The sequence below is a fragment of the Cervus elaphus genome, chromosome 5, assembly GCF_910594005.1.
Source record: "Cervus elaphus chromosome 5, mCerEla1.1, whole genome shotgun sequence".
Lineage (NCBI taxonomy): Eukaryota > Metazoa > Chordata > Mammalia > Artiodactyla > Cervidae > Cervus > Cervus elaphus.
Window position 1 is genome coordinate 128,158,757 of NC_057819.1, and position 13,525 is coordinate 128,172,281.

Here is a 13,525-nt window from a genome sequence, read left to right on the forward strand (position 1 = left end):
TCCCTGGGACTCTAGCCCCATTCTCACCAGCACCCAGCTTTGTGGGGTGCAAGCCTGGCCGGCAGGGGCGGAGCTGCCCTCCCCAGGCCTCACCCCGGGCCTCACCCTGGGCACAGCTCACTGTTTGCACTGGGCTCAGAGAGATGGACGGGCTGCCCTCCCCGCCCGAAGACTCAGAGGACCCAGCAGCTGGGGAAAGTCCCCCGGGGCTGTGTCCTGGGGGAAAGCAGGGCTGGCGAGGGGTGGGAGGATGCGGAAGCCCCAGCCTCTCTCTTCCCCTCTCCTGCCGTGGATCAGACAAGGGGAGGACCAGACAAAGGGTTTAGACACCTCCTGGCCCAGAAATAGGGCTGTCCCAGCCCCACGGCCCCGCCCAGGAGGACTGTCCCTTCCCACCGTATGTGGAGCGGCAGCTCTGTCCCCAGGAACAAATGCCACGAAACCCGAGTGGAATCGATCAAACAAACAGGGTTTATGGCAGCGGGAGAGAGAGCTGTTGAACCCTGCCTGGCAGTTAATTAAGGAGCTCATTAGGAGACAGGGTGTGCGGGGAGACCAGGGCAGGGCGGCCTGCCGAGCCACGAGCTTCCAGATGTCCTGGGCTGGGCTTGGGCCAGGCCGGAAGCCGAGCCCCCGGGCCTGGCTGGGGAGGGGCTGCGCCTCCCCAAACTCCCAGTGCAGGGCTGTCCGGGAGGGTAGCTGTGGGGGCTTCCTCCTGGGCTGCGCTGACTGTGGTGGTGAGCAGGGGGCAGGCGCGGGCTCCGTCCTGGGTGTGGGCTTTAGCAGCTCAGGGTCCAGGCCCCGCCCTCGGTCTGGGGCTGGAGACAGTGACACCACCCCACAATGAGGTCCCGGGGCAGAGCAGGCTTTGGGGACGCCAGGCTGGTCTAGGTGCCCCTGGAATGGGGCATCTGGGTGACATTCTCCCCGGCCCTGGCACTTCAGGGGTCTGCACTTCCTCGGGCGCCCTCAGGCCCCCAGGTAGACCTCCACCAGCCCCCCCACGGAGTGCATGCGGTAGAAGACCCCCAGAGGCAGGCCAAAGTTGACGACGGTGAACCACGTCCGGTAGCCATAGAAGTCCTTTTCCAGGCCATTCTCAAACTCAGGGTGGATGCCGAAAGCAGGCATCATCCATAGCTGGGAAGGAGAGGAGGGTGTTGAGTGAGGCAGGGGGCTCTCCCATCCCCCAAGGCCCTCGGCTCAGGGGAAGTAGGCCCCCCGAACCTGCGGCTCCTCCACGCCTCCTCCTCCTTAGGATGTCAGAGCCAGCGCCTCTGCCCTTATATCTCCCTCCCCCTCAAGGCCTTGAGCCCCCTCCTCAGCTTGCCTGGGGCCAGCCAGCCTGAGTTCCAGCTGAAACCCCCGGCTGCCAGCCCCACGGGACAACCTGCTGCATCAAGCAGGGATCCCCTTGGCCTCGAACTCCATCCCCCTTTTCTGTTCATTCTTCCACTGTCACGACTCTCTGCCAGCTCCACTCTGACCCTGCCTTCTGTCCAAATTCTGCTCATTTCTCAAGGCCCAGACCAAACTTTCACGAAGACTTCCTTGGCCGCTTGAGTCCACATTTCCTTCTTTGAGCTCCTACCTCCCTTTAGGGCCAATTTATTACTTATGCTCTGCCTGGACCAGAGGTTTCAGCATCGGAGTGTTGCCAGCACAGCCAGTACCAGCATGGGCTCAAACAACCTGGAGTTGTCCCAGGACTGGCACTTGCAGACCCTGGGAATGTGGGCAGGTCAAACGGCCTAAGCCTCAGTCTGCTCATCTGTTAAATGGGGCCAGTCATAGTGCCTGCTTCATGTGTTAGTGTGACGATTCAGCGAGGTGCAGAGAAAGGTGGATTTGAGACTTAGCGGCCACCAGGCACTGAGTGTCACTGTCAAGGCCTTTCCCTGAGGTTCTAGAAAAACACACACTTTCTGATCTCTTCCTTTGACTGAATTCAGTGGACAGTTAAATATTTGGTAACTCTCTAACTGGTCCCCCCGTGTCTCCCTAACTAAGCAGTAAGCTCCCCAGGGTGGAAATCCTACACGCATGTTTATAAACAGCACTTAGCTACAGGCTTGGCACCTTCATCCATGCCAGGTACCTTGCAGGGAGCTGGGGGACATTCTCAAGCAGCATCGAGCTCGTTGGAAAGAGGCCTGTGTCTTTGGCAATCAAAGGACAAGCCAGTCGCCCGGGGGACTGTCAATGTGCAATGAATGCACCTTGATCCATTCCATCCCGAATGAGGCTCTCTGGGGTTGTCTCACCAGCTCCAACCCACCCCCCCACCCCGCCACGTCTCCCGGCCCCAGAACTCACCGTGATGTTGCAGAGGATGAGGAAGAGTGAGATCTCCTTGAGGGCTCGCCGCTTCCAGTTGAGGTGGCTATAGGAGTGGATGTAGGCCAGCGAGGCCCGCCGCAGGTCCTGGCCCAGCTCCAGCAGGGAGCCCCTGCGGGGCGGCTCGGCCTCCCACTTCCCGGCCAGGCTCTCGGGAGCCACCTCCCAGAGCGGGCGGCGGTGCAGGCCCTCGATGATGAACAGGTTCTGGGCCATATGCTGGAGGATGAGTAGCAGCGAGTAGGCCAGGATGAGGCAGTTGAGCAGCTCGTGGGGACGCGTGGCCACGATGGCCACGATGGAGAAATAGGAGATGCCCATCTGGCCCAGCGCCGCGCCCATCAGTAGCACCACGTCCAGGCTGCGGGTGGGGTTCTTGAACGTGTCCAGCTCTCGCTCCTCCAGCCCGTGGATGGCCGTGCCCGCCAGGCACGCCAGGCTCATAGCGGGCAGTGCGGCCACGTAGAAGGCGTAGTAGATGGTGAAGTACTCGCGCGCGATGGCCGGGCCGCTTGCTTGGATCTGGAAGAGCACAAAGACGCACACGCCGGCCACCAGCACCAGCAGGCCCAGCAGCGGCCCGAAGATGGCCCCGTGCAGGTGGAAGGACGGGGCGCAGGGCAGGGCGCCCGCGGCGGGCGCCAGGCGGCGGCCCACGTTCTTCCACATGACAAAGAGCACGGCGCAGCAGATGAGGCAGTACTCGGTGCTGAAGGGGTAGAGCATCAGGTAGCCCTTCCGGAAGACCTCGCACATGGTGACATTGAGGCACAGACAGGTGTTGGTACCGTTGCCTGGGGGGGGCAGGGCGGGAAGGGACAGAGGTTCAGGTGGGCCTTGCTCAGGGGGGAACCAGAGGCATGACTCAATCCCGTTCACCTCCTGGCGTGTGGTCGAGGTGGAAGAGGCCCAAGCCACCCATTTTACAGACGTGGAAACGGAGGCCCAGAGAGAGAAATCGGAAATCACAGAAAGGGTGGTGGCGCAGCGCCTAAGAATCTGCCTGCCAATGCAGGGGACACAGGTTCGACCCCTGGTACGGGAAGATTCCGCCTGCCTCGGAACGACTAAGCCCATGCATCACGGCTGAGCCTGTGTGTGCCACAAGAGAAGCCACAGCAGTGAGAATCCCGCACGCCACAATGAAGAGTAACCCCCCGCGCGCGGCAGCTGGAGAAAGCCCTCACAAAGTAACAAAGATCCAGCGTGACAAAAATAAACACACACACACACACACACACACACACAGAGCAGAAATAACAGGGTGGTCATTTCTATTTCTTTTTGTTTTTTGTGGAACTTTAGCTCCCCAACCGGGATCAGACCCCGTGCCCCCTGCAGGGAAGCATGGAGTCTTAACCAGTGGACCTCCAGGGGAGTCCCCAGGATGACCATTTCTTGACAAAAGGATTCTGGACCTCAGGGGCCAAGCTTAGATTAAGCATTTGACACGTGATGTCTTCGGTGCCAAAGCTCTACGGGTGACTTGCTGAGCACGAAGGGAAACCTGTAACTTTACACCGAGGAGGCTCTGGCTGCTACACCTGGTCGGGCAACAGCATCCACCGTGGGGTGATCAGGCATCTTTCCTGTGGGGGGGTGCCCTGCAAAGACGCAGCATCCCCGGTGGAATGCTCGCGTCCAGAATGCTCCTCCTGAGTCTCACCAACACTTCAGTCCACACTTCCCATTTCTAGGAAAAGCAGGGAAGAGGGACAAATGCCACCACAAGGAAGCAACCTGACCAATCTCAATGTCATTAGGGGAAAAGAGATTTAACTGAGCCACCAACTGTATTGTACGTTTGGACAAACCATCTGTAAATGACATTTCATAGGCTGATTGGACAAAGTCGAATATAGATTTATCCATCTAAATGGGGATGGGGATGATGTGAAGGAAGTTAGCAATTATAATAGCATTTTGCTAATGCAGGGAAATATATTATTTTAAAGGCTTGCATACTGAAATGTTTTGAGATGAAATGACAGGATTTCTGTAAGATAAGTAATTCACCAAAAGTATTGGAATAAATATGGCAAAGTGTTACTAACAATTACATCTAGGTTATAGGTATGTCCTGTTCTACTCATCTAGATGTCTGGATTGTTTAATAATGAAAAATCTATGATGTCACTTGCCAAAAATTCTCTTTGCATAGCTCTTCTGAAAAATGGATCTGGAGCATAAAAAATGCCACAGTATCCAGGTGTGCCAAGATTTATGCAGTGGGTGTGTGAGTGCATGAGTGTGCGAGAAGGCGTGGTGTACACAAGTCAAGATGGTGATGACACCTAGGAGGGGGAGTTGTATACATACAGGTGTGGCTGAATCCCACAGACAGCAATGTTCCTTCCCATGTCGGTTTATGGGACGTGGCCTCTAAGCGCACCCCGTACAGGTAGGGTACTGCGTACATGGGAGAATCCAGGGCATTCTTTCTGCCCAGAAATATTCTGTTCCTCCTGAAATGTCCAGGTGCCTACAAGTGTGTTAGGAAGACATTCCTTTCAATCTTACAGGCTTCTCAGTCTCTTGCAAGTAAAATGAAGATACCAGGGGTGGAGGGCATACCTGGACTTATCGGTGGATTAGGGGGCCAGCTCACTGATAGCTAGATGCTGCCCGGACAGGGCTTGCGGAGCACCAGCACATGTGGGGCAGGCCCAGAATGCAGGCAAAAGTCAGTACCCCTGGCAAAAGTCAGTTTTTGTTGAGTCATTATCTGGCCTCTAGAGTTTGCTCCCAGCTGTAGAGAGTCACCCAGCCTCACCTGTTTGAGGACGTGTGATGGATGCATGTGTGTGTGTGTACATTCAGGGATGGGGGGTGGTCACGATCTCCTCTGTACCTGAGAGCTTTTTCATGAGGGCGCTGAGCTCAGCCTCGATCTCATGGTGCATGGAGTCGTTGGAGACGGCTAGAAGCCACAGCAGCAGATTCGTGGCCAGCGTCAGCATCAGGCCACACCTGGAGGAGGTGCTACACTCTGCCCACACAGCCTGGCGGGCACCCTGGGTACCGCGCGTTCACCATCACTGCCTTCGGGGGGACCGCTCTCTCCCAAAGCCAGATCCCACCTGCCGTTAGAACTTCAGGAGGGGTGGCCCTAGGGGCTCCCCGGGACCCAACCCCAGACCAATCCATAGTCCCAGGGCCACCCTGCCCAGGGAAGCTGTGGGGGACTGGCAGGAGTGGGGGATGGGGTGTCCCAGGAGTTGTTGCAAGGAAAGAAAGGGGCCCGCATCTCACCTAGTGAAGTTGGTCTGGATCTGAACGCAGTCCTTACAGTGTTTCCAGAGCACCCAGGTCTGAAAGAGAAGGGGCCTTGAGTCCGGAGGGCTCTGGTGGGGTGGAGGTGGGTGGTGGGTTCATGGTATGTGTGCGCCAGTGGCTTGTGTGTATTTACAACAGAAGAGACAGTGAGGGCGCCTGGCTTGGATTCCTGGCTCCACTGTTTCCTTGCTGTGTGGCCTTGGACTAGTGGCAAAACATCTCTGAGCCTCAGTCTCCTCGTCTCTAAAATGGGACTAAAATGGGAACGCCTGGGCCTCGCTGGTGGTTCAGTGGTAAAGAATCTGCCTGCCAGTGCAGGAGACTCAGGTTTTAATCCCTGATCCTGGCAGATCCCACACGCCTTGGAGCAGCTAAGCCCGTGAGCCCCAGCTACTGAAGCCCATGAGTCTGTGCCCCACAAGAGAAGCCCACCCACCATAGCTGGAGAGCAGCCCCTGCTCCCTGTAACTAGAGAAAAGCCCATGCAGTAACAAAGACCTTACACAGCCAAAAATAAATAAAATTATTAAAAAAAAAAAAAAGGCGGAGTAGCTCTGGGGACTTCCTTTGTGGTCCGGTGGTTAAGACTCTGTACTTTCACTGCAGGGGGCACCGGTTCCCTCTGTGGTCAGGGAACTAAGATCCCACATGCCACATCACCAAATGAAAAAATAAATTGTAATTTAAAAAAAAGCTCTGTATATCCGGGTGGGGTGTAGATTTAGGTACACACAGGTATGCACTGGCAGATGTATCTATAGGTGGCTGCCTTGCAGTGACGCCTGTGTGCAGCGCTGATGCTGACACTCGTGGGTGGCGTGGGTGAGGGCGCTGGGGCCATGTCGGGATCAGGGTGGGGGGTGGTGTGTGTGCATCTCCTCTGGGCCATGTAGACGTTTGCTGATGCGGCTGTTTCTAGGCATAGGGTGGGGAGCGGGGTGGGCGAGACCAGTCACCTGGACGCTGATGAAGATGACCTCGATGGCGGGGAAGACCAGCTCGAGCTGCGACTTGCAGCGGATGTGGCTCACGTCGTAGCCCACGCGGAAGACGTTGAGGCAGACGGTGCAGCTGCCGAAGAGCACCAGGGAGCCTGGCCGGGCCGGGGGTGGGGGCCGTTGGCACCTGCCGGAGCGGGGACCCCCCCTCCCCCGCCCTCTGCACCGCGCGCCCCCGCCCCGGGTGCCCGGACGCTCACCCCGCACCCACACGGGCCCCGCGTGCGGGTCCTGGTGGAGCACCGCGTGCGGCCGCCGGGTGGTCCCCGCGGTGTAGTAGAGGAGCCAGAGGGCGGACAGGACCTTCAGCGCGGCCAGCAGGATCCACACATCCCCCAGCGTGACGGCCACGTTGTTGAAGACCATGCTGCAGATGAAGGCTCCGCCCAGGAGCACCACGTTGAGCGCCAGGAGCCCCGAGAAGAGCTGCCCGGCCTTCTGGGCCTGCCGGTCCCGCCTCAGCAGCAGCGAGAAATGCCGCGCCAGCCAGGACCTCTCGACCGGGGAGGCGGGGGCCCTGGTCTGCGCGGACCCCAAGGCCACTTGGTTCTCCTTGGCCGGAGCCTCTCCAGCCGCCTGAGCCTCTGGAGTGGCCATGGGTGGAGCCGCAGTAGGGGCTGGGGAGGGAGACAGGGTTCTGGTTGGCTGCCAAGCTGTCCAGGGCTCCGTTCCACTCTTGCTTCTCACTGCTGTGTGACCTAGGGTAAGCCAAGCAACCTCTCTGATCTGGAGATTGGAAATCATAGCAGCTACCCCATCTACCTTACCGGACCAGAGAAGGTTCAAAGAGACCAGTCCTCTGTGTTCCACATAAACATAGGGATTATTTAAACGGGTTTGGGGACCACCTCTCCCCTACCCCCACCCCGTCTTCCTGCCTCAACAGTGTTTGATCTTAAGGTGGAAGAGTGACGTCCAGCAAGGGAGCCAGGGGTATCTGCACAGTGCCTGGCCACCAGGCCGTTTCCAGGGCTGTGACTTTTCACCCCTGAAAGGCTGTTTGTGCCGTCTTCTGGAAGGAGTTTTCACTCCTGAAGTCAGGGAGAGCAAAGTCGGTGTCCTCTCTTATTCTGACTCTGATCAGTTGGGTCGTGGTTGCCTAGACTGTTGTGTTGAGAAGGATCCCGAGGCTGAGTGTGGCCTTGGGCTTTCCCATCCTTGGGAAAGAATGCTGTGATCTGAAATAATGCTCTATTATGGGTACATATGGGTGTATATAAACTTACTTTGAAAAGATCTAGAAGACACGCATTGAGTTCACGATAGGAGTTGCTTCTGGGGAAAGGAGGAGAACACTGGTGCTGGGAGGAGTGGTTAATGTTCTAGTTTTTTTCCTTTTTTTTTAAACATTACTTTTGTAAAGTTAATTTTTTTTTTTTTTTTGACTGTACTGTGCTGCATATGGGATCCTAGTTGCCTAACCAGGGATCAAACCTATGCCCCCTGCAGTGGAAGCGCAGAGTCCTAACCACTGGATCGCCAGGGAAGTCCTAAAGTTAATTTTATTTTATTTCCTAAAATTAATTTTAAAGCACATTAAAGGCTTAAGGGAAAAGTTCTGAGACTGATTTGCAGTGTCTACCATGAGCACGGGACATCCTGGGATCAGCACAGATGCCATGCCCTTGACTTTTTTTTGTGGCCTTGCTGTGAGGCTTGTGGGGTTTTAGTTCCCCAATCAGGGATTGAACCTGTGCTCTCGGCAATGAAAACACAGAGTCCTAACCACTGGATGACCAGGGAATTCTTGTGCCCTTGACTTTGATAGAAGTGAATTCTATCTGCACCCTCCCTGGACGCCTCAATGTCTCAGGAGTGCACAGCTCAACATGGGGAATTCCACCCCTGACCCCTCTTTCCCTGAATGTCCCTGCCACTTCCTCACCTTCCCCAAGCTTTCACTCAGGCCTACTTCCTTTGTGGGGCTTCCCAGGTAGCTCAGTGGTAAAGAATCCGCCTGCCAATGTAGGAGATACGAGTTCGATCCCTGGGTCGGGAAGATCCCCAGAGAAGGAAATGGCAATCCACTCCTGTATTCTTGCCTGGGAAACCCCATGGACAGAGGAGCCTGGCGGGCTACAGTCCATCGGGCTGTGAAAGAGTGTGACATGACTGAGGGACTAAACAGCAACAACAAACCCCTTTGTTCCCCCTTGCTTGGACCCAGGTCTTGGGTCACCCCCATACCTGCAGCTCAGGGTCCCTTCCTGAAGTCTAGCACCCTCCCCAAGGACCCTTTGGGTTCACATAGAGCTGCACTGGAGAGCAGGGATACCCCACTGGTCCCGGCTGCTGTCGTGGTGGGAAGGTTCCTTCCCCACCCCTCCCATGCCAGGGGCTCTACCTGCTGCTACCCTGCGTCCTTGGTGCTCTGGGCTCAGGGTTCTAAGCACTCACTGTCCCCATTCTCCAGGCTGCCAGAGGCCTGATTTCTAATTCACCGTCTCAGAGCAGCATCGCCATCCCTACATCTCCCAGAAGGAACCATGTGTCCACCTCTCCTGTCCCCTCACCCCTGTATATTCCAGTTCACAGACAGCTCTGAGATTTTCTTGACCTCAACCACTACCCTGGTTCATGGCTCCCTCCTAAACTAGTCTTCCTACCCGCTGTGTCTCTCCCTTACTGTGATCCCTGCAAAGGCATCGAACTGCCCTCAGTGTAGAGGCCATACTACCTAGCATGGCCTGCATGGCCTTTCAAAACGAAACCAGGGGGACGTCTCTGGCAGTCCTGTGGCTAAGATTCTGTGTTCGCCATGCAGGGAGCTCAGGCTCGATCCCTGGTCAGGGAATTATTAATAGATCTCACATGCTGCAACTAAGAATCTCAGTGCAGCCAAATAAACTAATATTAAAAAAAAAAAAAACAAAAAACCGAGGCAGTGTTTAGCATGGGCTTGAACTGTGCAACGTGGTCAAGGCGGGGTAGCTGCTCTTGCTTCCTGGTCTGGCTGTGACCGCCCTCTCCAGCACTGTTTTCAGACCCTCCCCCTTGCCCATGGGCCGTGCCATCCTGCTGCCTAGCTCCTAGAATCTTCTGCTTTTGTTCACCTCCCTGTCCTTCCCACACCCCACCCTTTAATCACACCCACGCCCTCACCCTTTGGCTAAACTGCAGGGTGTCCTTCAGGACTCAGGGGAGTCCCACCGCCTCAAGGAACCCTCCCCTGAACCCCCTCACCTAAGGCTGGACTAGGTGTCCCTCTAGATACCTGCCCTGCACCCACGCTTGAGGCTGGAGCATCTTCGGTCAAGCTCTGTTTTAATTAGCTGTGCTCTGCTCTTTCTCTCTCTTTGGACTCTGAGCTTTAAACTCTCCCTCTCTGGAACCAACAGAAGACCCTCAGCACATGTGGCTTTCATATGCAGCCTCAAGTACTTCCCTGGTGGTCCAGTGGTTAGGACCCTGCCTTCTAATGCAGGGGATACAAGATTGGTTTGTGGTTGGGGAGCTAAGACCCCACAGTGCTAGTAGCTCAGTTGTGTCTGACTCTTTGTGACCCCTGGACTATAGGCTGCTAGGCTCCGCTGTCCATGGAATTCTCCAGGCAAGAACAGTGGAGTGGGTCAATTCAGTTCAGTTGCTCAGTTTTGTCCAACTCTTTGCAACCCCGTGGACTGCAGCACGCCAGGCTTCCTTGTCCATCAACAACTGGAGTGGGTAGCCATTCCCTTCTCCAGGGGATCTTCCCAACCCAGGGATTGAACTCAGGTCTCCTGCATTGCAGGCAGATTCTTTACCATTGGAGCCACGAGGGAAGCTCAAGATTCTACAGGCTGAGCTGAGTGGCAAATAAACCCACGAGCTACAACTAGAGAAGCCCCCCCACACCACAATGAGGAGCCCGCACAGTCAAAATAAAAATAATAAAATTAAATGCAGCCGCTTCAGGCCCCCATTCTTCCATGGGCAACCTGCCCAATATTTACACCTTCTAAGGTCCTCTTCTGGGGCAAATAGAATAATAAAACTTGGTACTCTTTTAAAGATTCCACCAATGATGTCCTATCCTTTACCCAGTCCTTGCTCCAGTTCACCCTCCTCCTTGTCCAGCCCCCTTCTCACACTCCAGGCACACGTCCACCACAGGCCCAGCCAGAGGACTCCCCATTTCTCCTGCTGTCTCCCCCCCATCACTCCTCCAGCCTGCTGTTCCTTGCATCTCATGTGCTGTCCTTCCCCCAGTGACTCTTGCCCAGTCACCATCCAGCTTAAGCACCTCTCCTGGGAAGACTTCTCCCTTTGCCCAAGCATCTATCGAGAGTGGGTGTGTCCTGCTCTGGGTGTGCCTCGTGGGCAGAGACCGGGTCGTGCTTACCTCAGACCCCTCCCTACCCCTGAATTTGTCACAGGCAGGACACTGAACCAATGTTTGCTGACTGCCTCTGACATTTTCTGGGGGAACTTTCAGCACCAGAGCCGTGGACAGAGACCCTTCGGCACCAAACCCTTGACTTTCCAGAAGATCTTGATCTTTTCCCCCCAGACACCCCCGCCCAGGTTGAGCAAGCCTGAAGCTCACAGGGACACCTCCCTGCTCCTTTCCTCCCAAACCTGACTGCCCCATCTCGCCTTCCCAGAATCTGCACCGAGGCTGGAGGACAGCCTAGTGCCAGAACCCGGCACTTGCTACCAGGGTGATCTTGGACAAGCTCCCTAGACTCTCTGTGCTTCGGGTTCCTCATCTGCACACACACACAACTATGGAATAGTACCTGCTACATAGTCTATGTTTAATAAAGATTTCTTGAAGGAGTAAAGGAAGGAATTAACACACGATACCTACCTGATGGAGTTCTCTCAAAAGTAAATGATTTAACACGTGCAAATACCTATGGAGCCATGCTTGGCACACAGAATGATCTGAGTGTTAAGCTATTTATGCACTTCCTCCCTGCTCTGTCCGGTCCCAGAGGAGCCCCAAGGGTCAGGGTTATTGAATTGGGGGGGGGGCAATTTTGATTGGACTAGACTGGATGCTGGAGGCCGAAGTCCTATCCTCCAGGGTCCTCGCCTTGACTATCTTCCCCGCCCCCATCCCCAGGGGCCAACCCTCCGTTGGCAGCTAGAGGGAGCCCTCAAAGGGGCGGAGTGGGTCCCTCCCTGGGGGAGGGTGCGGGGGTGGGCAAGCTGGGGTCGCGGGAAGCGGGTGAGGGCGCCGGGACCGACAAGGAGAAATCCACCACCTTCTGGAACGCCCTCCGGCGCGACGCCAGTCCGAGGGAGGGCCCAGACACCAAACTGGTTTGTGGGTCTCGATTAGAGGCAGTGATGAAAGCTGCCGGGACGTCGGGGCGCGGCGCCCGGCCGGTTCCGAAGGAGGCTGCTGAGCACCGGCCCGGCCGGGGGAGCTTCGGCATTTCTTTCCGAGCCACTCGAGGGACTGCGAGGCCTTGGACAGCCGCCACACGTCTGCCTCGAACTAGGCGTTCGGGCAACCTCAGCCGTCCGGGCGTTTCTCTTCCTCCGGGCTTCGGCTGCCCGCTTCGGCTGTTCGCGCTCGGACGCGGCTATGGCAAGGCGAGCTCTGTGCTCCCCAGCCCGCGAAAAGGAGATGGGGCGCGGAGCCGAGGTTGAGGTGGCGATCAGATAGGGGCTGGAGTTCGGGTCCCCAGGGGTTGGCTTCCCTCCCGCCCGTCCTTGCAGCCCCCGGTCTCTGAACCTCACTTTGGGAGTGCCGTAGGTGTGTGTCAAGGGTGGACTCGCCTGGAATGCTCCTCCAGGGGTCCAAGGGCGCTCCGGGCCCTAACGGCGCCTCGGGGGAGCCTTACCTGAGGCCTGGGCAGGCGTCGCCGCCGGCTGGTCCCGTCTGGCCAGATGAGGCCCCCGCGCGGGGACCGAGGCCCCCGACGCCCTGCCCCCGCGGGACTGCGCAGCTGCGGCCTCTCGGGCTCCACGGCCCATTGATTTTTTTGTTGACTTTGGGGCTCTCATTAATCCTTCATTAATTACCCCGCCGGGGGCTCCCCGGACGGCTCAGCCAATAGCGAGGCGGCTGCCCCAGCGGGCGGGGCCGGAGGCGGTGCAGACTCGCGGCGCAGGGGTGGCGTGGGGTGCAATGTCCTTAGGCCAAAGTAGAGGCCTTGCGGGGTTCCGGCCACACTTTTCTCTGGTGGCCCGGCAGGGAAGGAGCCGTCCTCCATAGATCTGGGGTCTCTCCCCGCCCCCCTCCCCGTACCCCACCTAGCACCAGCCTTGCTGCACCTTCTCTCCCTAACTCAAAGGTGAACTTGGGGCGGAAGAGACCTGGTTCTGACCGGGCAGGGGGCGCGCCCTCTGGCCCTCCTCAGCTCTCCCTGAGCCTGGAGTCCTGCCCACCTCATTCTGCTGGCTGAGTCCTGGCAGGTTTTTCTCTAAAGTCCCCTGTGCCCCGGGCCCTGTTGCCCCCCACTCTCCCCTCTAAATGCCCTCTCCTCCCACCCCAGGCCCCATCCCAGCCTGACCCCTTCTCCTGACTCCGCTAGCTGCTGGCTCCTCTTTTGCCATCTCTCTGCACCATCTGACTTTCTCGGTCTCTCCTTCTCTATCTCCCCCTCCTTCCTTTTTGGGATCATATCATTTTATTGGGGGGCTTCCAGAGAGGGTCGACGGGCTGGGAGAACAATGAGATCGCATGTCCTCTGCCCCACCTGAGTGTCCTGACTTCACAGTCACCCCATCTCTATATCTTCTGTAGAGTAGAAGCCAGAGGGCTTTGGAGAGGCGCCTCGAGGACCAGAGAGAGGGCAGGTGGTGGATGAGAGGAGGCCCTGAGGGGGTGGGGATGAGAAGCTGTGCCACCCAACCCCTGCTAAGCTAGAACAGCCGGGTTATAAACTAGGTTATACCAGCCTATGTTATAAACGTGGGTCCCTGAAATATTTTATTTGAGGGGGGAAAAATGCTCCAGGGCTTGAAAGAAAAGTTTGAAA

General features: G+C 56.9%; 1 protein-coding gene across 2 annotated transcripts; it reads right to left on the reverse strand.

Moving 5' to 3' along the window:
* Positions 1-448: 448 nt before the first annotated feature.
* OTOP3 (otopetrin 3) lies at positions 449-12,498 on the reverse strand. 2 transcript variants are annotated; one of them, XM_043905548.1, is made up of 7 exons: positions 12,386-12,498; positions 6,812-7,309; positions 6,570-6,706; positions 5,590-5,648; positions 5,189-5,307; positions 2,317-3,131; positions 449-1,140 (listed from the first exon to the last, which is right to left on the reverse strand). In XM_043905548.1, the coding sequence occupies exons 2-7, from the start codon at positions 7,206-7,208 to the stop codon at positions 970-972; spliced, it is 1,698 nt and encodes a 565-aa protein (XP_043761483.1). In that variant the 5' UTR covers positions 7,209-7,309; positions 12,386-12,498; the 3' UTR covers positions 449-969. The 2 variants fall into 2 exon arrangements, with proteins under 2 accessions (XP_043761483.1, XP_043761484.1); XM_043905549.1 differs by having other exon boundaries at positions 6,812-7,228; positions 12,386-12,496.
* Positions 12,499-13,525: the final 1,027 nt, after the last annotated feature.

Bases quoted from the DNA above. Each gene is read 5' to 3' on its own strand.
- OTOP3 (XM_043905548.1), bottom strand. From the start codon at position 7,208: ATGGCCACTCCAGAGGCTCAGGCGGCTGGAGAGGCTCCGGCCAAGGAG. The intron at 6,707-6,811 runs GTGAGCGTCCGG...CGGCCCGGCCAG, and splicing joins GGGGCCCGTGTGGGTGCGGG to GCTCCCTGGTGCTCTTCGGC. The intron at 5,649-6,569 runs GTGACTGGTCTC...CTTCTCTTTCAG, and splicing joins TCATCTTCATCAGCGTCCAG to ACCTGGGTGCTCTGGAAACA.